At 37.6% G+C, this 23,819-nt stretch overlaps 1 protein-coding gene across 1 annotated transcript in view; it reads left to right on the top strand.

The window, feature by feature from the left end:
* The window catches only part of LOC126236035 (transmembrane protein 104 homolog), a 94,257-nt gene that overhangs the window by 66,150 nt on the left and 4,288 nt on the right, over positions 1–23,819 (top strand). The window contains exons 5-9 of the mRNA XM_049945067.1: positions 6,445–6,509; positions 9,369–9,399; positions 17,443–17,542; positions 22,466–22,571; positions 22,673–22,766. Coding sequence (XP_049801024.1) covers positions 6,445–6,509; positions 9,369–9,399; positions 17,443–17,542; positions 22,466–22,571; positions 22,673–22,766 — 396 coding nt within the window. The remainder of the gene's footprint in view (positions 1–6,444; positions 6,510–9,368; positions 9,400–17,442; positions 17,543–22,465; positions 22,572–22,672; positions 22,767–23,819) is intronic.

The raw sequence follows: 23,819 nt of genomic DNA, 5'->3' as shown, positions 1-23,819 counted from the left end.
CAACTAATCGAAATATCCATACCCAATACAACAAATATACAGAAGAAAACAGGAGAAAAAATTGAAAAATACATCCAACTGGCTGAGGAAGTCAAGGACACGTGGCATCAGGATAAAGTTGACATTATACCAATTATACTATCAACTACAGGAGTCTTACCACACAATATCCACCAGTAAATCAATGCAATACAGCTACATCCAAACTTATATACACAACTACAGAAATCCGTAATTATTGATACATGTTCAATTACCCGAAAGTTCCTAAATGCAATGTAACATATACCGTACAGTTAAAAGGAAGTCAGGCTTGATCAATGTCCACGTCACCTTCCATTTTTAACCAGAAATAACATCTGAGACAGGAAAGAGAAATAATAATAATAATGCATTGAGATATGTACTAAAAAGCATGCCGTTACTAGTCAGTGTTGAAAGGCATAATTAGTGGGACCATGGCGATACCACATACAAACAACAGAGTTTGGACATTATTCGCAAAGCACACTGCTGGTCCTATTGCTAAGGTAAGACCCTAACGAAATGTAATGGACTTAAACGAAGCAGGAATAGTAGTTGGTACTAATCTATGGGACCATTGGAGAAGGGTATAAAGAAAACAGGTTTCACATCTAGTAGATGAAGTGGTGCAAATAAATTTGTGCCCATGACGTAGAACGTAAGTGCAAATGTTTTCTAGGGGACCTGCTGTAATTGCTGTTGATGATTAAGGTGCTAGATACCTTACCACCTGGACCATGTTTGCCAAATAAAAAAACATATGCCTCAACCCGGGGTCAAACCATCGATCTCTTGCATGTTAACCCAAAACTCTATCCACTGCACCAATTGTACTAATATGTGCCGACAGAGGAAGTTACCATACACGTGTTTACAGCATTGCTAGGTTGCCATTCTTTAACATCCTTTTTCTGCCAGATGTACTCGCCGAACGAAATTTTGTGACTGACACTTTTTTATTGCTGGCATGTGAGGAGTTGCGTTGCGAAGCCAGAGTGTGCGAATTTCACTTCACCCTGTAGATCCTCTATATACACTTCCCAGCTTTCACCTTTCACCTCTTTTTGTTAATACTGGCTTCCCATCTGAGCTCTTGATATTCCTACAGCTGCTTCTCTTTTCTCCAAAGGCCTCTTTAATTTTACTGTAGGTGGTATTACAATGATACACCATACTTCTTGATCGTTACTTAAAATTACTTAACTTTTTCCTGGAGTTCATTTTGATGATCTCTTTTGACAAACTGACCTAACAGGTTGGCTTTCAAACAGACACGCAAGCAGACTCAACAACTCACTCGCAGTCTCAGTGCATCCATTTATATAGGATTTTAACAATAGCTTCCAAAATAAAGCATTGTTAAATTTGTACAGTTTCAATATTACAAATAAAATTTACAAAACATAAAGAAATTGATGTTACAGCTGAATAAGGTATAAAATACAATATTTGAATAACAATATTTTCTAGTAATATCTTTAGTTTTCCATAAGAAAATCATTCTGAACTTGAATTACAATAATGTGTCTCATATTATTTTAGTTATGTAATTAATTACAGTATGGACTTGGTTCCTAACATTCAATGATATAACAAATCTTGTGCTTTAACTGACTGCATATGAGAAAGTTACAGCCTTTGAGGCTGAAAATGGAAAACTGTGAAATGTAAATTACAAATGTAATTAGAAATGTAATTACAAAGACTATTAATTTCAGAGGAAGACATAAAAATAAATAACAAATGAAAATACATCACTTGGTAATAACTTTTAAGCTGTTCCTTATTATAAAGCTTCTTTTCTGTGTTAACTCGTTACTCGATTGTAATTATGGTAATTAGAGGCGCCGGCCACCTATGCCAACACTTCCACAGCATTTTAATATTTATCCCTTCAATTTCTTTATTATACATTCAGTGAAGCATTTGTACGTAATTTTGTTAATGACAGTCTCTCGATAATGATGACAATGTACATTCCTCCAAAAGCATTTTACAAATCTTCACAAAATACTCAGCTTTCTAGCAAATTGAGTCAAATGACACTTGTGTGTGTATCTCTATAATGTCGTAGGAAGCACCAAATCGTCCGACAAACATCCAGATCCATATAAAAAGGTGGTATTAAAAATTTCCTATGACTTTTGGGGAAGGCCATTTCATTATAGTATCTACATTTCCCTTAGAGAATTATGCTTCTAAATCTTCACATTTGTCCTCTAACCATTCCTGCTTAGACATTTGCACTTTCTGTCAATCTCATTTTTCAAACTTTTGTATTCTCTTTTGCCTGCTTCATTTGGTGCATTTTTATGTTTTTTTTCCTTTAATCAATGGAATTCAATACATCTTGTGTTATCCAAGGATTCTTACTAGGCCTTGTCTTTTTACCTGTTAGATCCTCTGTTGTCTCCACTATTTCATCTCTTAAAGTTACCCATTTGCCTTCTACTGTGTTCCTATCCCCTGTTCTAATCAACTGTTACCTAATGCTCCCTTTGAAACTGTCAAAAACTTCTTGTTCTTTCAACTTATCCAGGTCCCATCTTCTTAATTTCCTACTTTTTTCCAATTTCTTATGTTTTAATGTATTTCTAGAAGAGGCTGTCATATCTAGAGGAATCACAATGCTAGAAAATTGTAGTAAAATGCAGGAAGACCTGCAGAGATCGGCAAAAGGCAGTTGACCCTCAGTGTACACAAATGTAACATATAGTATGTAAATAAGTTGAAAGGTCAACTAATATATGACTGCTGATCAATCACCAGAAACAGTCACATCCATTAAATATCTGACATTACACATACAGAATGATTTAAAGTCGAACAGCCATATAAAAATATTTGTAAGAATGGCAGATGTCTGACTGAGAGTAATTGGAAGAATGCTCAGGAAGTGTAGTGCACCCATGAAGGAAACAATTATAAACATTTCTTTTGTGATTCTCGACTACTGCTTGTTATCCTAGCACCATACCAGGAAGGGTTGATAGAGGAAATGCAGATGATCTAAAGGAGTGTAGCACATTTCATCACAGGTTTGTTTAGTAACTGTTAACACATCATAGATATTCATCTAACAGCAGTGGCACACTGCAAGTAAAGTGTTATCCATAACTGTGTAATTTACCTTTAAAATTCTGTGAGTGTACATTCTTGGAAGACACAACCAATATATTGCTTCCTCTTACAGATGTTTCTCAAAAACATCATAAAGCTAAAATTATAGAGATTTGAGTCTCATAGAAGCTTACAAACATTTATGCAATTTCAACATTCTGTTGATGTGGGACCAGCAACCCTTTTAGTTCATGAAGAGTTTATTATAAATCTGTCACAGTTACAGTACATATATTTTGGTGACTAGTTTTGAACCTTCTGGTCCATTCTCAGGACTGACCTACTGAGGCTGTACTGAAAGTGCCTGACCTCAATGACAACCATCAAAAATTGCCAAATACATGCATCACACAGTGATAGTGGATAAATGTCACAATACACATGTGCTCAAATTGCCAAATACATGCATCACACAGTGATAGTGGATAAATGTCACAATACACATATGCTCACTATACGAGTCAGTTTGATTTCAAACTGTTTCTTACTCGTCTAGTGAGCATAGGTATATAGGGATATTTATCCACATTCACTGTGTGATGCATGTATTTGCCAATTTTAGATGGTTGTCATTAAGATCAGGCACTTTCAGGGTAACCTCAGTAGGCCAGTCTTGAGAATGAACCAGTCGGTTTGAAACTGATCGCCAAAATATATGTACTGCAGCTGTGGCAAATTTTTAATAAACTCGTCATGCTCTTCCCATGGATCATTCGCAATTGGAATAGGAAAGGGGGGAAAAGATGGTGGTACACAAGTACACTCTGCCACACAACATAAGATGGGTTTTAAAGTGTTTGTGTGAATTTTGGTATAGAAGTAAATGCTGTCTATAATTGAAACTAACTTATTGGGGTCCTGTACACTCTCAGAATGTTATCAGATGTAACACTGAAGCTCACCACTCAGAGCTGTTTAATGCAGTACTCATTTAACTCTACACCATAGCACTTTGTTACACTTTTTGTGTTTATTGCCGTTTCTCTGTCCGTATACTATGTGTACAATACATGATAGTAACCTGTCTGTCTCCCTCAATGTGCATCTCTTCAGTTTCTGTGACTTTCAAACAATGTTCTGTCCAGTGTAGCACATTTGTAAAAATACTTTTGGATTTTATGAATACCTGAAATGAGATTTTCTTGTTTTACAGTTTTACAGACCTCTTATGTTTCAATGGGACCTGGGGAAAGTCCAGATATTTTGTGACTGTTACCCTGTTACCCTGTGTGCTGTCAAAGCTGTCATTTTTTGTTTCTCCACTTTTTGTTGCAACTATGGATGTAGTTATGTGGCAGTGCTTCCAGAAACATTCAGGCAAAAAAGAGGGCTAGCAAAGATGTGGAACATCAGAGGTTGGGGTTCATGCTGCTGGAGAAAGTGCAAGTGGACAAATGTCAGTAGTAGTACACAAGCATTCTAGGATCTTGTACTTTAAATGTTCTGTTAATTATAAAAGTCAGAAGAACAGAAAGATTGGTTGATGGTACTGGGTAGAGATCAGATTGACTTAAGAGAGTTTATAATGGTAAGACAAATGATCGAGAAACTGCACTTAGTTATGGAAGGGAGAGACAAGGCAAACTGGAACACTTTTGTGACATTTAGGGGAAAGGTTTAGAAATTTTAAGGTAGGGCAGTAAGACATATAAGAAATTTGAGAAAAATGAAAACAAAACAAAGATGAAGAAGAGTTTTCTACAGCATCAGTACAAATTCCAAGTAATAGCACTAAATATGGGAAATCAGTCCAGAGTGGATGTGTAGCAGATGTGATGAAGGATCTTCTATGTTCATGCTATTCACTGGAGTTTAAGTTTACAGTTTCTTTCTTTTGGTATTTGCTAGAGTCACTGGGTATGTATAGACATTTGGCTTCATCCATCTCAGATGATCAAGATTGGAAACTACTCACAATGCAAGCCATTGCTATGGACATGGTACAGTGATGGATATGTGTGGCACTCGCAAGTGCACATTGATGGTTGGAGAAACCTGGATATCTGTACTGGTGATTGTACCCATAATAATGCAGTGTAAGGAATAACAACAAAAAAATCATGTTTTGGCAATATAATGTAATTGAATAGATAAAAAAGCTACTCACCAAGTGGCAGCAGGAAAAAAAACCACACACACACACACATACACACACACACACACACACACACACACACACACACACACACACAAAATTAAAAAAAAAAAAACGTTTTACTTAGGCAACCCTCCAGAGCCAGTGACTGCTCCTTCCAGCAGAAGGTTTGAAGGGGAAGGAACTTGAGAGATTTAGGAAAACGGGTAGAGTTTGTAAAAATCACTCAGAACCCTGGGTCAGGGGAGACTTACTGGATGGGATGAAGAGGAAAGTGTGTCTGAACGCTTGCATAAGTGAAACTTCTCTCTTTAATGTGTGTGTTGTCCTGTTGCTGCTGGGTGAGTAGATTTTTTTTACCTATCCAATAACAATGTAAGAAATAAGTATTTTATGAACTTTTGAAGCAGCAACATTCTTTTGCACAACGTTCGCATACCAAACAGTGATAATTAACAATAAATAGGCACAGAAGCAAATCATGAGAAATGGAGACAGAAGTGAAAAATGTATTAATGAAAATAGGAAGGGCAAGAGCGGAAGGAACAGAAATTTAGTGGCTCGATTAAAACTAAATAAGTAAGATAAAAACAGGAGAACAATAATTTTCTTCCTTATGTTTACCTAACTGTCTTAACTTTTAAATGCTTTTCTGATGTTATTTTTATATGCTATTTTTATCTTTCCCATGCCTTTATTTGTCCTGTTTATTGGACTCTGGGTCTTAACTCCATTGTTAGTTTTTATTTCTATTATGTGCCTGGTGTGACTTTTATGGACAACCTTCTTGAGAGTTTGATTCTTGTTTTTGATATGTTACAAGTAAATCACACTCATCCTAGGGTCCAAGTGATTTCCTATTTCCTAACTTTGCGCAACCCATTCCTCTTTGCTGTCTGAGAAAGGAACTAATAGTCTTGATCATTAACGTTTTAGTCAAATACTGTGTGTGACATGAGATGACATTGTGACAAGTAATGACACATCATCTGAGATTGGCTTTAATTCCTTGGTGGGTACATTGGTTTCTTGATTTCAAATATTCACCACAGGTTAGGTTTTGAATCAAGTAATTTGTGCCCATCTTGATCTTAATTAGCTGTTAAAAATTGTGCTACCTGTTTCAAAACACACACATTAAAACAATAGGTTAGTGAATGTACTGTCCTGTGAACGTACTTTTCACAAGGAAATTATTTTTCCAGTCTCCTGGGAAAAGTTTCCAAGCCAGCTGCAGCGGTACTACATGATCCAGGAAAAAATTGAAATGGTGAGTGTAACATGTAGTAAGGAAGCAAATGTTTTACCTAGCGAATGTTTATATGATTTAATGTGAAGAGCTGCTTGAGTAGTGAAATTATGTTTATATGTGTTACTTTTATTGCGAGATGTGCTTCATTAAAACAGTGTCTGTTGCTAAATGTGGGTAGATAACATGCATTACTATTGGTAAAGTCATTAATTAAACTAAGAATATTTCTTTAGAGAATGGAATCATATAGTGACCTGAGACATGCCATGGTGTGAAATGTACTGCCAATACCTTGGATAAATTTCTTAATTGTTAGTCTGCAGAATGTAACACTTCAGTTGTCTAGGCTATAACCATTACCTCACCTACTGTAGGGTGCTCAAAATGTAAGGAATTCTGTCAGGCTTATCTCTCAGGCACAAAATGGATGACAGTGCTATGTACAAAGAGATCTTACATAGTGCTATTAACATTCACGGTTAGATCACTTATAGTGGCATCTCTGTCTTAACCTGTGTGTATTGGGGACCCAGACCTGATATTCATGTCTTCACTTCTGGAGGAAACTGTGGAGTTATAGACTGGCTACTGCCTTGTGGCTGCTCTTGTTATAATAAGAACTAAGTATGGCACAGTACAGTACAGATAGCACAGATTTTTCTGAAAGCTGATGTTGCTATTTTTCTAAGCTGAGCAGAGTTCTCTAACAATCTAGAAGTTCCAAAGGAAAACAACTCACCAAAGGAGCATTGAGTTGTCGACAGGCACACAAAAAAGAATGAAAACTTGCTGGCTTTCTGATAACGCCCCTGATGGATCAAAGTACACATACAAATTAGTGGCCTCCTTTCATCTTAAAGTATGTACGTTCTGCCAGAACTTTCCGTACCATATCTGTAGAAACAAAACCTATCAAAGGCAAGTAGAAATTATTTGTTGCCTTTAAGTCAAGTACCTGCCAAGCCTGAAAGTGCGTAACTAATTGCTGTGCATATGAGTTCCAATCTTCACATGTCTCTTCAAAAGAAGCGTGTGTAGTAGGGCTTTGTCAACTGTTGCGGTCGAACTTGCGCACTAAGTAACTGTGTTACAATCGTATTTAGAATATCAGTTTGCTGTAGCTGAACTTTCTGCAGCAGTTTTAACTGCTGCTGCATGAATTATACTAAGACTCTACCCTGAATTATTAGCACTTGAAAGATACAAAACTCCTCAACACCAACTGTTGTGTTGTAAGGACAGGGTTTATTTAACAAGAAAGAGAACATGGTAATAGTACAAAATTGAATGGCTAGGTGCAACTATTCTGTCATTTTCATAACAAGATAGAAATAAACCACGAGTTGGCTTTGTAGGACGTTACATACAACAGCATGGCAAGGAAGCTTCTCAAATTTAAGTATAGATCAGAGACACATTTCATTGATTACTGGACAGTAAAAAATAAACAAGAGGTGTTTATGCCACAAGATGCAATCATGAACAAAGTCCTCTTCCAGCTAGCTTTACCCTTTTGAAGCTTCCTCCGGTCATAGGTGGCAATCACAGATGGTGGTGGTGGTGGTGGTGAAGTATGTAGTTCAAGGAAGGTGCCAATGGTTGGACACGTTCAAGGATGAGGTGTTGCCTTCAGATCTATTGTGGAGGTTGTAGTTCAATGCCACCATGGGTTTTCATTGATTGTTGTTGTTGCATCCAGATCCCGCTCAAGCTATTGCTGGGTCTGGGTGCTGATGAGTCCTCTCCATTTGGCTCAATCCTCCCATCTCTTTTCTTCCTCCACTTGCTGCCAGGTCACACCTATCCTTTCCACAGATATTCTCTCTCCCGTTTTCCACCGTGTTCTTGGGCACCCTCATTGGTTGTACCGTAGTACAGGATGCCACTGATATTTTGAAGAAGTGGAATGAGACAGATAGTCTGCTCATCTTCAATCATTTTCCATTGTTTTCATTAATTACTTCACCTACATATTGGAATCTCCCTAACAATAAAATGTACACACACTATTTCAAACATTACTACATCGTTGCTGGTGCATTGGATACATGGCTGCTGATTTCAGTTTACAGTGAAAGAGAATAATAAACCTGCCTCTAGTCGATGTTTTTTTTTTTCTAGTTCATCACAAAGCATTTTGGAGGATGTTTCCCATATTCAAGTAATGGGAAGTCATACAACTTGTTCTTGGAGTTCATCTGCCTTAGTTTCTGCTGCCACGATATATACAGTTTTCTTTATGGAACTCTCACAGTGGAGTTTAGAAAAAGTTAAAATTTTCTTTTAACAATAGTGACATAAGTTGAATAGAAACTTTCCTTTTATGGCTAGAAGCTTCTTTGGAAGCAGTTTCATTTTTGGCATGATTGTCAACAATTTTTTATTCTAAATACAAAGATGCTTTAGCATACACACAAGGGCACACATGTCCCTTGTATACTACATTACATTATGTTAGCTATTAGTAGTTAATTGGTATGCTTAATACTACTTGTTTTAAAAATTTTACCTCCTGTAAGCCATTGAACTGAATCTTTACTGACTACAACAGTTGTATTATTTTGCTGTTGTGACCTGTTTCTGCAAGTCTATGCTTTTCTCCTATTGTGCATCATACCACCTTCCATCCTTTTTGCCCAAGGCATCTCTTTCACCATTACACATTAGGTGAGTGCTGTAGCTTGGCTTGTCCATGGCTGTCACAGGAAGTGAAATTTATAGTCTGTATACCATTTTTGTTTGGGAAAAGAAAAATATTACTTTCGTGTCCTTTCAGTTTTACTGTACGTCTTGGAAACTATTGATAATACCTGCTGTTTTCATTTTTTTTGTGTAACATTTGAGGGCCATTTGTTAATATTTGCTTTCATTTCACAGGGTCAGATGGCATCCCTTTTCTTTACAAGAGGTAATTATAATTGAGCTTAATGTGCACACCATTCAGTGCTTGTCAGAACAAATATGAGCTAACACTTGAGCTTTAATATTGATTGATACTTTTAAATGCATAAACAGGAAGGAATAATAGTACTTACTTACTTGAAAGGAAACAGCCAAGCAGAATGAAAGGGTGATTAAAAGATAATGTGTCTGAGCTCAATAAAAATGGTAGCTAAGCAAAATAAGGAAAGAAATGTCTTTCTGGTAATGATTCTTTGGGGGGAAAGAGAAGTTTTTGACAAAAATTAATTTCTTTATTTTATAATCTAAAACATAGATAACATAAAAATCCAATCACTTGCTCCATGTTTGAGGACATCATCTTTTCTGGCAGCATTTGGTTATGATTAGGCATTAAAAGTGATCATATTAAATTTGCTGTTTATTTTTTGCTACTAAAAAGTAAGGTATAATTCTGACTGGCAGGTACTCAGGCAATTAAATTTTTAGACCTTCCAATACTGATGATAGCGTATTAGAAAGGTACATTTAGTATTCCTTAAGAAATACATAAAAATAGATTAAAAAACTGGCACAAACAACAATTCACTTGCAAGTGATTAATGGGTCTGGTACATTTGTACACTTTAAAAAACAGGAAATCTCACTATCTTTGGACGTTTTGCTCTCCTTCAGCATCTTCAGTCGTGGATGTCCACATGTGTGTGCATCCATGCACAAAGACACACGCTCAGGAGACAGTTTGCCATTCATGAATGTTCGTCGGTTTCTGCTGTTAGTTGCATCCTGAAGCAAAAATTTGAGGAGATGCTAATATAGTTCAATTTTTTTGGCAACTGTAATGGAACATACAAGAGCAACTTTGGAAACTGAATCAATTATTGATAATATTATCACTAAGATGGATAGCAATGAATATGTAATGAAGGTACTACAAACAGGACTTTCTGATCATTTTGTACAGCTGTGTGCAGTAAATGGAAATCGAAACACACAAACAGAAGTTAAAAAGCAGAAAGAGATATTAGGCTTTTCAGCCAGTGAAACATCAATATATTTAAAATAATGTTGAGAAAAGAATGTTGATTAGCCATTTTTAAGCTCAGGGAACATATGAAATATACAATGCTTTTCAAGAAACTTTAACACATTACTTCAATACAGCATTTCCAAAAACCAAGAGGAAAAGAAAATCTTCCAAAAAAGCAGTGGATCATGAAGGAAATAGTAGAACAGAAGCCCACCTAAAGAATGATGAAACGGAGGGAAAGCATTGAAACCTAGAAAAAGCCAAATCAGTTTATGAGATTATTTCAGAATCAATAAAAAAAGATTAAAACTTTGAAAGAGACAGCTAAAAATACACACAGAAAACAAATGGAAATAGAAAGTATGAAAGTGAGTAACAAAACAGAAATTGCCAATGTTCTGAATAATAACTATGTAGATACAGCAGAACACCTAAAGTGTGGAAACAGTAATCAAGGAACTCATCAGACCACACTGAAAGATAAGCCAAGCCACTCAATGTTCCTGAAACTAGTATCTAAAGAGGAAATGACAAAGGTTATAAAAAAGCTCAAAGGAAGAAGTCTGCTGGACATGATGAAGTGTCAAACTACCTAAACAAGCAGTTGGCAGCAGAAATGATTGCAGCACTATCGAGTGTTGTCAACTGCTCGTTCCAAAAAGAGTATTTACTGGTCAACTTTAATTAATTAAAGCAGAATAATTACAGACCCGTATCCTTAGTATCACACATCTCCAAAATATTGGAAGTGCTCATGCTCAACAGACTAACTGCTTATCTAGAAAAGCATAATATTCTAACTGCAGCACAGTATGGCTACCAGAAAGGGAAATCAACAGAAACAGCAATTAGATCATTAACAGAATTTATTGTACAGGCCTTCAACAATCAGATGGTAGAGTCTGGGAATTACCTTGACTTATCCAAAGCATTTGACGCAATTAATCATACAGTCCAAGGAAAGAAATTAGACAACACTGGTATTTGTGGACAAGCAGCAGACTGGATAACATCATAGCTGAGTAATAGGAGGTAATATGTAACCTTTAAAAACTTATACAGATCAGAAGTTAGAAGCATTAATCATGGTGTTCCTCAAGGATCTGTTATGGGACCTTTGCTCTTCAATTTCTTTGTAAATGAAAGTAAGATAATGTATGCAGATGATGTGATTGTGCCAAATCTTTCCAACAATTTTGAAGCACTTATGAAAAACACTTTTGTATCAGTCAGTAATTCAGCACAATGGCTCATGGACAATGAGTTAATTATTAGTTTGGAAAAAAAAAAAAAAAACACTATGTACAGGATTTTCAACACTAAGTGAAAGGGAGATCACACAAATGTTTTTGTAGGTGAAAAAGAACGGGAAGAATTAATTTAGATAAGTTTTTAGGCATAACAATAGACAGTGAGCTAAATTGGAAGCAGCAGATAAATACTGTATCCAACAAGCTAAGCTCAGTGATATTTATAATGAAGCAACTGGCTCAATGTGCATATCAAGACCTCCTGTGCACTGTCTACATTGAGTTTTTGAACCATACATGCAATATGGAGTCACAGTATGGGGGAACTAAACCATCACAGAAATGAAAAAGCATTTCCAAGGGACTGACAAAACCTCAAAACTGAGATAATGTTCCCTGCATCCCTAAAAATCTTTTTAATAGAAGAAGAATTCTGCAGTGTGTCTGAGTACATGAGCAGAGATTGAGAAAAAGATTGTACTGTGAATGATCAATGTTATGTGCCATATTATGAGAAATTAGAATTACAAATTAGTGTAAGGAACTAAACTAGAATTAAAACTACTCATGTACAATATATGGTGCACAAAAATTTATTTTTAACTCAGGTGTAAATCATTTAGCATTACATACATACTGTGCAAGCCATTATATGTTTTTACTGTGTAGCATATTATAAGTATTTTGTCAAGATGTAAGCAAAATTATGTGGCCTGTATTACAAGTATGTACCTGTACAAAAGGTAATTTACGGGACCAATAAAAATCACAAATACCTATCCACAATGAAAATAGTCCAACCTTTATGTGCAGTCTCTGGTATGTTTTGGTGTGCCCATTGATCCCTTTTGTGATGAGTTGTGAGTGGTATCAGAGTGTTTGGTCACTTTACATGGATACTACCCAAAGCCTGCTGTACACATTACTTGATGATTTCACCCTTAAGCCTTACACAGAATGTGGAAGCAGATGTGCACATGGAGTTGGATGATGTCACAACATGGAATTTCATATTGCAGAGCATTCTCAATCATGAAAGGGAGAAAAAGCATACCAGATTTTTGCTTCATGGAGAGGAATATGGCCAGTGAAGTGCAAGTTCATTTTCTATGTCAAAACTTAGATGCCAAGTTGGATTATGCTATTTGCAGTTGGAGCCTGTATTTGGTGATTTTGTGTTATAATTTACATGCTACTCCCTCTGTCAGAAATGTTTCAGGACAGGATTTTCTTTTATTTCTGAGTTTGCGATACTAAAAAGGAACAAATGTTGTTTTTATGTTACTTGGTATGTACGTGTCCTTGAAATGACCTTGGCCTTATTTCTGCACAAACTCACTAAGTGACAGGGCTGTGCTTAGCAATACACAGCTTGGGTTATTGGTACTTTAGTTACTGTGACACAATGGATGCTGATTGTGAGCAAAGCCTGAACACTAAGTTCTGCATTGAGCTCAGGAAAACCTAGTGAAACATTAGCAATGACAAAGCAAGTATATCCATGCAAGACACTTTCAGGAAGTTGCGTTTTCGAGTGGTGAAAAAGGTTTTGTGAGGGCAGAGTTTCAGTCCGAGACGATCCCAAAGTTGGTCGCCCATCTGTAGCACATACTGATGCAAACGTGGAGCATGAGAGGCAGTTGTTGCAAGAAGACTCACATAACTGTGCGTGCGATATCAGTAGAATTTAATTTGAACTGTGATGTGTGTCATAAGATTTTACGCGAATATTTATGGAAACATAAACTTGATGTAAAACTCATCCCTCACACACTAATAGATGAACAGAAAGAGGAAAGATGATGAATGTCTGCTCAACTATGGGATAGAGTTACATGTGATCCCAAATTTGTGTCAAAGATTATTGTGGTGGATGAAAGTTGGTGCTACCACCAGTAGGACCCTCACTTGAAGCATCAAAGTGCTGAATGCCAGAGTCCTGGAGCACCAGCCTCAAAAATAATAAAACAATAACCTTCAAGAACAAAGACAATGTTGATTGCCTTCTTTTGTAGTAAAGGAGTAGTTCACCATGAAAATGTTTCTCCAGATCAAACAGTGAACCAAACAGTTTGCATCCAAGTCTTGAAACATTTGCAAAAAGCAGTTCGACTTCGCCGCCCAGATTTGTGGCATACTCAGGACTGATTCTAACTTCATGGCAGTGCAAGACCTCAAACTTCTCTATCAGTTACCGAGTATCTGCCCAGACATTCTATTATTGCCATCCCATATTTGCCTGACCTCTCACCTTGTGATTTTTTTTTTCCCTTGTTTCTGCGAGGGAAAAGACGACTTATAAGGAAAGCTTCGTCTATGTTGCAGACCTCCAACAGGCTGCGACATATGAACTTACAAGCATCACAGTTGAAAATTTCCCTGCTTGCTTCCAAGACCCCCACAAACATTGGCAACTATGTCTGGATAGCCAAGGGGACTACTACCATTACTTGGCAAGTGCAATTTTCTTTTTTTTTTTTTTAAAAAAAAAACCTGTCCTTGGTACTTTTCTGACAAAGGAAGTTTGTTTTGAAGCACCAGCACATTGAGGATCTCTCGGCATCATCATGTTTGGTATGATTTGTTATAATGAAATGACTGGAAATTGCTGGTTAAAGGCTTTTTGTACTAAAAATAAATGTCAGGTAAAGACAAATCAATGGTTAAAGGCTTCAGGACATCATAAGGTAAAAGACACAGGAACAGATAACGGATGGTAAATGTGATGTGGTGGCTAGAGGCATGAGTTGAGGTGTGAAAGGTTTCCAGTTCAATCTTGATTAGTGCAAATCTACGGGCCCCATAATTAAAGTTCCAATCTCATAACACTGCAGAAAGAGAACCACTGCTCAGAAAGATGTCACATTTGAATGGAATATTGTTGACTCTGGGAGAAACCTCGTGGAACAAAAGAAATTTAACAAAAATGTTACCAGTGGAGATAAGTGTCTTAATGTAAATGAGATTGCATACAAACGACAGATGTATCTCACTATGATGGCCATGGTGTAAGTTGCACACTACACCATTCTCAGTGTTCAGTGTGCACGAGTGCACAAGTTCTGCAGTCACAGTTGTGACACCGGTTTATAGGTAAGTCCATCCACTACAGGAAGATTGTGCCACATCAGATGGGAAAAATTTGCTTTTAATTGTCCTGTGGCCAAAAACTGCATAAAAAGCAAAATGACACCGGGTTTTAATTGCCCTGTGACTAAATATAACATTTAAAAAAAAAAAAAAAAAAAAAAAAAAAAAAAAAAAAAAAAAAACCAACGAAAATGACCAGTTTTTTTATTTTCCTGGAGCCAAAAATCACATAAAAAGCAAAATGGCATCAGTTTCTAGTTGTTGTGGGGCTGGCACAAGACACATTCAGTATGCTGTAGTCACGTTCAGTGTGTGTTGTGCAATGAATGCCTTTAATTCAGCTACATTCATAACTGGAGCACTGAACACATCTTTTAGATAACACCACAGCCAAAAGTCACACAGATGAAGATAATCTGATAATTCTAGCATTTTCGAAATGCCTGTGCGTCTTCATTGGCTGTGTAATGTGCGCAGGAGTGCCATCTTGTATAAAAATTATACTACTCGCACTTCCACACTGTTGAAGGGTTGGAATTATGTTGGTGTGCAAATGATTCTCATAGTGTTTACAAGTGATGGTACAGGTAACAGGAAACGCTGGACTCATCTCCTCAAAAAAATGTGCTTACGGTAACAATGCCGTCAATCTGTACCACGCAGTCAGTTTTGCAGAATGAAATGGTCCTGGTTGATGTGCGTGCAGATTTTCTGTTGCTCATATTCTGCTTGTTGACATCCCCTTGGAGACGGAAGTGGGTTTCATCTGTCCAGAGAATGTTCCATGCCCATTCATTGACCACTTCCATGTGAGGAAGAAATTCCAGAGCGAACATTTGTCTTGCTGATAGGTCGGCAGGGAGCAACTCCTGAACATGGGTAATTTTGTATGGATAGCAATGCAGGATGTTTCATAGGATTTTATCCAATGTGCTTGCAGGCATGTCTAACTTTCAGGCAGTTCCCCATCCACTGCATGTTTGCACACCACTATTTGACCCCTCTGCTGTTGTCCATATCTTTGACAGATGTCAGATCAACTGCTTTCCTCAATCTCCTGCATTGAACTTCAAAAGAAGTTGTCTTTTTGCATTTTGTGACCATTTTCTCTTCACTCTTAGCAGACATCAGAGCAATGCCTTTTTTTGTACACTTGAGTGTCCAGGTCATCTGCAGGGCTACTGGTGCACAGTCACCATCTTTTAAAAGAGCTTCACCAGCAATATGATCCTTTATGGATAGAGTAATGGTGGGCGTCTTGGACACAGAGGAACGGCCATGTGGTGCATGTCTGTTGATGTGCATATTCTGATGCCTACAGCGCTATCTATTGATCAAATTTTTTGTTAAGGCTTTTTTTCCCATGATGTTTCCCACTGTGTCAATAATACACTGTTCAAATTTGACATAATCCTAAGCAGCAGTTCTCTCTAACCTACAGCATTTTGAAACTGGAACTTTAATTATGGACACACTGTATTTTTATTCACCTTCATGTTTTCTAAAAGATTCCAGGATTTTTGTATTAATTTAGTAGTAGTATGTTGTGCAATATTCAGTGTTATGTATAACTATGAATGCTTTCCATTCAAGATTGAGTTTCTCAGTTTTGTGCATTTTTAGCAGAGAATTGCAAGATTTCTGTTTACATCTGACTGATTCCTCGCAGTTCAGCACAGTGTACACTAAAGATGGAACAGTGGTAGCATATGGACGAGGGAGCAAATGTCCATTCATTTTACTATTTGAATGAAAGAGGAGCAGTGTTTGTAAAATGTTAAGTGTAACAATTGCCACAGTAAACATCACAGAGCTGAGATATGTATCCACATATTTGAAAAGGTAAAATGCGTTAGGCTAGAGTTAATGACTTCAGATGAATGCCAGCGTAAATTTTTAAATGTGCATACAAATTGTTGTTCAGTCCATCAGTGTGACCACAATATTCTTTGCAATTTCTCCGCACATACTTGACAATCACTAAGACTAGTCACCTAGGTATTTTATGCACGACCATTTTTGTAAACAACGTGTGATTTGTGTGCCAGATATAGCTGACAGCTGCTGCTGGAGAGTATTGTAGTCTAAAATCATGATGAATTGCACATTCTGTGTGATGTACCACCTCATTTGTGAGCATGTAACAACAACGTAGCCACGTTTAGTGTGTCTCATGATGAGAAACACATCCCATGCAAGGCCGGCTTTACTGCTGGCTGTAGCAAAGGGTGCTGTTGTTGGAATTTTGCTGTGATCCTACTCTTTTGAGTACATAATGAATAGCAGTAAATATCAAACAGTGGTGTAAATTATAGGTTCTGACTGACCTTGGCTGAACGTTCTGGACAGGAACATGTAGGTAAGAGCATGAACATTTAACCTCATTGCCTATTACACAGTACCTACTGCTTTCCTATGAAATAAGCATTTGTCTTATCCTGTGTGTACACATGGTGCAAGTAGTGTGCCGCGTCACTTGTCTGTTCGTGATAGTTTCATGCAACATTGCCATAGTTACTGAATCGCAAGCTTTAATGTCATTATTGTATTTTCTTGAGTAATTACCATTTGTGATTTTCACTAACCTATGGTAACCAGTGTAGTGACGTACTGCAATTGATACAATCTGAAATGTGTTATATGTTCTAATATTAATGTGGCTATTTTATTATGTCTACAGGTGGACGGACACTGTTTTTCTTGTGCTTTGCTGTTTACCTATATGGAGATCTATCCATCTATGGAACAGCTGTGGCAAAATCATTGGCAGATGTTGCTTGGTAAGTCAAGTGTATCATTTGAAAAACTAAAGAAGAGAACAAGGTTCAAGAGAAAGGACAAAAAACTACACAACATTTTAATGAGGTGGGTGTACTATCAGTAGAGGAACATAGAGAAGCCTGAAATACTGAATTTGACCTTGTAGTAATCAAATAATACAAGTCAAACAAATATGGCTTTATTCTTAACCTCTGAACAATAATGTAAATAAGCCTCTCGGGACTCTACAAGACACAGACCAGCTGATGCACGTGATACAAACTAGAATAACATAGAGAGGGTCAGCAGCACCTGTGTGTGTGTGTGTGTGTGTGTGTGTGTGTGTGTGTGTGTGTGAGAGAGAGAGAGAGAGAGAGAGAGAGAGAGAGAGTGACAGGCAGACGGTGTGGTGGAGACTGCACCGCGTGCACGCCTCCAACGGGAGGTCTCCAGCGGCCGACCTGCGCTGATACAGTTGGCACCCAATTCAAGCGCACATGTGTGATGAGAGCACACTTGGTGCACTCACATGCATTAGTAACAGGATACAGAAAGTCTCCCCAACTTCTTTCACTGCAGAAGATCGTAATACATTTCCTCACAACACTGAAATGGCAAATACTGAGAAGTGGTATCAGAACAGAAATGTAAGTTAAAATTGCTCAACAGTGGAAAGGCATCTCAACTCAAAGAGATAGTTTAGAGATTGTACTCAGAGTAAAAGAACTGCTCCCCTTCTAGCAGCAGTTTATAACAGGTTGCTGGAGCAACCTATTACTGCATATTGAACCAGGTCTGTGCTGGATTCAAGATTTCCTAGCATATAGAATTGAACACATTATTCTAAATGATATGTGCGATGTCTGAAGACACAAAGATATGACTGACATTAGCTGGTAGTGGACATTGATTTAAATCAATGCAGAAAGCTGAAAATTTGTGCCAGATCATGATTCGAAGCCAGATCTCCTGCTTACGAGGCAGGTGCACTGACCACTGTGCCATCTGCACATAGTGATCATCTCAACTGCATGGACTACCCTAGCATGCCTCCCGTTGGACCCAAATTCTCAGCTTATCCATCACACTACTGATGTAGCTCCCCTTGTCCATTATCCTCATCACTCACAGCATTTCGCTGATTCCCATAAAAGTTAGAGCACGGTGTGCATCTGCACCGAAGTGATCAATTGGTTGTCCAAACGGTCACCATGTATACAATTGAGGTGAGAACGACCAATTGATCACTTAAGTGCAGATGCACACTACACTGGAACTCTTACAGGAATCTGTGAAATGCTGTGAATAATGGGGATAATGGGCAAGGGGTACTATATCAGTAGTGTGTGGATAAGTTGAGAATTTGGGTCTGACAGGAGGCATGCTAGAGCAGCTCAAGCAGTTGCAATGACACAGTGTCCAGATTACACAGTGGTGAGCGCATCTGCCTAGAAAGAAGGAGACCCGGGTTTGAATCGTGATCCGGCACAAATTTTCAACTTTCCCCATTGATTTAAATCAGTGCCCACTAGCAGCTAAAGTCAGACATTCCTTTGTGTTTTTATTCTTAATGGGAGGAAACTGACAAATGTAAAAATAATTTTTAGAGTTCCGCAAGGGAGAGTTACAGTGTTGTTCTGTATACAATAAATATATAATGTGAATAAATATGTATATGAATTAATGTGTAATGTCAAAAGCTCTGTGAGACTGTTAGCAAATGATGCTGTTGTGTATAGAGGGGTTGCACCAGATGACTAGCAAATTGTAGAGAATCAGCAAGTAGGAACTGGCAGTTGATTTTCAATGTAAATAAATGAAATGTATCACACATAATTAGGTGAAGAGATCCAGTATTTTACACAGTTGTATTTGTTATGGAATCAGTCTTGTAGAATTGACCATACTGTTTATTTCAGAATCCACTAATGCAATTTCGACCTAAGGTCCTTTATCAAGTGGGTGCATTAGGGAGTACTGAAATAAATAGGATAGTTAGTGGCAAATATGAAGTCATTTAAAAGATCTGTTCCTATTTGATTCCTCCATTGGTAACAAACCGCTGGAAACACTGCAGCTGTTAAATAAATAAGAGTTTGCATCAGGAACAACATCAAGTGGAATGACCACCTAAAACTAATTGTAGTAAAGGCAGATGCCAGTCTTACATTCCTTGAGGTTCTTCCAATGAACCTAATTCATCCATAAAAAAGTGGCTTACAAAACACTTCTGGTTCATGTGTTAGACCCGTTTCCTGTTAGACTAATAGGGGGGGGGGGGGTTGAGCATCAAGACATTACGGAGATTACATTACATTACGTTAAATCGCTTCCACGTATGTCTCATAAGAAGACCTCAGGGGAGAAAAATCAGAGAAGTTTGAGTCCGTACAGAGCCTTATTGACAACCGTTCTTCCTCCACAGACAATCAGCAACAAATGGAACAACAAGAGTTGCTGGGGGGAGGGGGGGGGGGATGATAGTGCTACCAGAAGTACCTTCTGCCATGCACCATAAGGTGTCTTCCAGCGAATACATGTAAATGTAACACAAAAAAAAGAGGTTACCAAGGAATTATTTGGGGTGGCATATTACTACGTAAATATGTTTCAACCTTAATACTGTCATAAGGTGATGTTTTTCAGTTTAACTCAGGAGGCAGTGGATGAGCAACTTAATGCGGGTATGTGGGCTCTCATTTGGATCCTACTTTGAAAGTAAAGAAATGTGTTGTTTAGATCCCATTCTGGTGAAAGCCTTTCCATTTTATGTCAGTTCAGCAGCTTATGTACCAGGTTTGCTGCTCATTTTATCAAGCAGCATCTCATTTTGCTTCGTGAGGTTTAGTGGTCTACACTCCAGACCCTTCCACCACAGATAAATGAAGATTTGGTCACCATATGCGGAACCTTCCACTTCATTGTCTGACATTGCCGAGTACTAGAGCCAAACCCTGTTATTCTGAAATTGACTGACACCAGCTGGAAAATGCATAAATTGACACCATCAGTTTCTTAGATTTTGTCATCACATAATGTCATAGTCTAAAGTAAAAGAGAAGCTGTGCACTAACATGCCATGTCAGTAAAAATATAGATCAGGGTCAGTGTTGTACTTGCATGTTTCGTGCAGCAATGTTGTTAGCACTCTACCCGTGAGGTGCGATGGGCATGAAAGAAGTGGTCAGCTACTGGGTATACACAGACAATGAGAGAGCAGTGGACAGACGACCTGTTTTGAAGGTATACCTTCACAGACGCATGTCAGTATATCACAACCTCCGAAATCAATAACACATTTGGAAGAAATGGGCAAATATTTTGACAACCAAGATTATTAACTTTTAAGCTGTGCTATTAAGTTCCAACCTAAACACGACTTCATAATTCGTGACGTATTAGGAGAAACAGTCAAATGTATGTGACAGCAAGGATTATTAATTTCATTTTTGCAAGTAAAACTGTTGTATTCCAACCTAACCAAGGCCTTGAACTAAACTACTGATCAGTCTGTTACCACAAGCAGCCATTTTAACTTTCACTTTCATTGGCTTCACGAGCTTACAACCAAACCATTACATTCCAACTTAACCTCAGCCTTGTGCCAAGCTACAGATCGCTCTGTCACCTTATCCAGGTTTTGTAACTTTCACATTCATTGGCTTTGTCAGCTCAAAACCAAACTCTCACATTTCAAACTAACCCCAACCTTGTAATTCATGACATCCTGTACTCGGGGAAGAAAGGAGTAAAATATTTGTGACAACAGCAAGGAAGAGAATCATTTCTATTTTGGCACTAGAAATTCATTGCCCATTTTCTTGCCTTTCATTGATTATGTGTATCATCCCATGGGTTGCACAAAATGGGTGCATTGCCAATCTATAAGCTGTAGAGAAACACCGCATTGACTGCCACTGGCCCTGATCTAGACTTTAGCCTGCCACATCAAATATTTCTCTAAGTATAGTCTCATTTTGTTTCCGATTTAGTTGAACTTATATATGTCGAGTGTTTACATATAACAATTATTTCCTTCCTCAGCCTCTCTTTAACAGCATCTGCCACATATTTTGACTGTCATGTCATCCTGAGATCAAATTTGGTGCATTTTACATCATGTAATTATTTTGTAGTTTGCGCATGTGATTTACTAATCAAAGTAAGCAGTGAGACAAGAAGCTTTTGTGTTGTCCTACGCTGGTGATAAAATACGGTAGTTGAAGTTTCCCAGCCGATTAAAACTGTGTGTAGCAGTCAGACTTGAACCAAGGCCCTGGTGACAGACTGTTCAAGAAGAATTCATACTTAACACACAACAGTTATAAAAACGTACTGTATACTGCCATCGTGCACAAGATTTGTTTGCCAGTGTACATTTGGAAATTAATTCCTGGTGGTGTAGAAAAATAGCAGCTACTGCATAGCATCTGCTCTAATCATAGTATGTGCTCTTACATGACTAGTGCATCCACTTTTTGTCTCGATGACGTTCTCGGAAATCTCACGGATGTTATATCTGGTGTAGACGTGGATATACAGTGGAAGTAAAAGATAGCAGTCCAAAAACAATAAAATTTGTTATATAACAGAGCTAAATGAATTGGTTAAAAAACATAATGTGAATAATGGACCCCATCTAAAATTATTTATCAATTTTGAAAAGAACTACATATGCTCACATACAGGTGTTTACATCCACACAGTCACTGACAGTATATAGGTAAGTTATAAAAGAAGGGGCTAGCTGGACAGAAATTTAATCACTCACATAAACAATTTTGTGCTTTCTATTTCATGGCATTATGTTTTGTAATAACAGCTTTTCTGCATTGTGGTGGCTATTGGACATCTGTCTTCATGTAGCATTATCATGCCTCTTACTCTTTATCTAGTCTCCCAGACTTCAGATCATTTAGATAACAGAATGTCATTGTTTCCAGCACATACCAACCCGCCAACTATTCGTGCAACATGACACTACCAGTAAGTGCACTGTGCTGGGAGAATTCAGATATTACAAGAGCAGATGCATACAGGATCTTTCTTGTGAGTTGATACTTTTGTTGGTAGATTTATAGGCTGTATACTATGTGTGCTAGAATTCAGTGCAACTGAGGTACAATAGTTAATTTTAACTTCAATTGCAGGGAGTATTCATCTGTACATTGGGCCCTTTTGTATTTTTCAATGTGCAGAAAACAAAATATCTGCAGATATTGACATCAGTTATGCGATGGCTTGGTAAGTTCAAAAATATATGTAAATTTATATAATAATACCAGAGAAGGAAAGTTGCTACTCACCATACAGCGGAGTATGTGTAGTTTCAGTTCTCTGAGACTGCAGACGTGTGTGTGTGTGTGTGTGTGTGTGTGTGTGTGTCTATATTGCTGACAAGGCCTTAATAGCTGAAAGCTACAATTGTGTGAATCTTTTTGTTGTGCCTAGCGTGACTCAGCATCTCCACTATATGGTGAGTAGCAACTTTCCTTCTCTGGCATTGTTATGTTCCATCCTGGATTTTCCATTGTTAAATTTATATAATTACATTCATTTAAAGGATGACATATTAATATTTCTGATGCAGAAAGTGTGACAGATTTCTGGAAGACAACACTATCTAGAAAGTAAAGGCTGAGATTTTGTACATAATGCTTTCTGTATCCAAACATTATGAATAAGTGTTGTGTAGCTAATTTCTATCCTTAAAGTGGGTAGAACATACTTATATGCAGTTGAAACATAAAAATAATAGATGCTTCTGTTTATCCATAAGTCCCGTGATTACATTAATCATGCATTCTTGACCTCTGTAATGATGGAGCATGGATAACTACAAAATATTTGTGGAATTTTCTATAAAAACTGGCTTTGTGAAATTTCTATAATGTTTCTATCCCTGTACATGTATCAGAACAATAACTTAATCGATTGCCTGACTCTTCAGTTTCTCCTTGTGTTGACAGCTGAACATGGGATTGGGTGATGTTAGAACACTGTTACGCATATATGTTGAATAGCTGTATGAGAAAAAGCAGTGCTATTTTGTGCTTGACACATTCATAAACTGCCCACTAACATGCCGTTTCAGTTGCTTTGCAGGATTGCACTACAACATTTTGTGTCTTAACATTAAATGCGTGTCACAGTGGAGAAAAAGAGCAGGTAATGAAAACAAATCATAACATTTGTGTTACCAGTCGCAAACCTCATCGGAAACTGACTGTGATAATCAACACCTGCATTAACAGTGTGATAATGACAACAGTGAGTAGGGAGCAGAAGGCATTACCA

Source organism: Schistocerca nitens, chromosome 2 (assembly GCF_023898315.1).
Source record: "Schistocerca nitens isolate TAMUIC-IGC-003100 chromosome 2, iqSchNite1.1, whole genome shotgun sequence".
NCBI classification, from domain to species: domain Eukaryota; kingdom Metazoa; phylum Arthropoda; class Insecta; order Orthoptera; family Acrididae; genus Schistocerca; species Schistocerca nitens.
The sequence above is the reverse complement of the archived record's forward strand: the minus strand, read 5'-3'. Positions and strand labels throughout refer to the sequence as shown.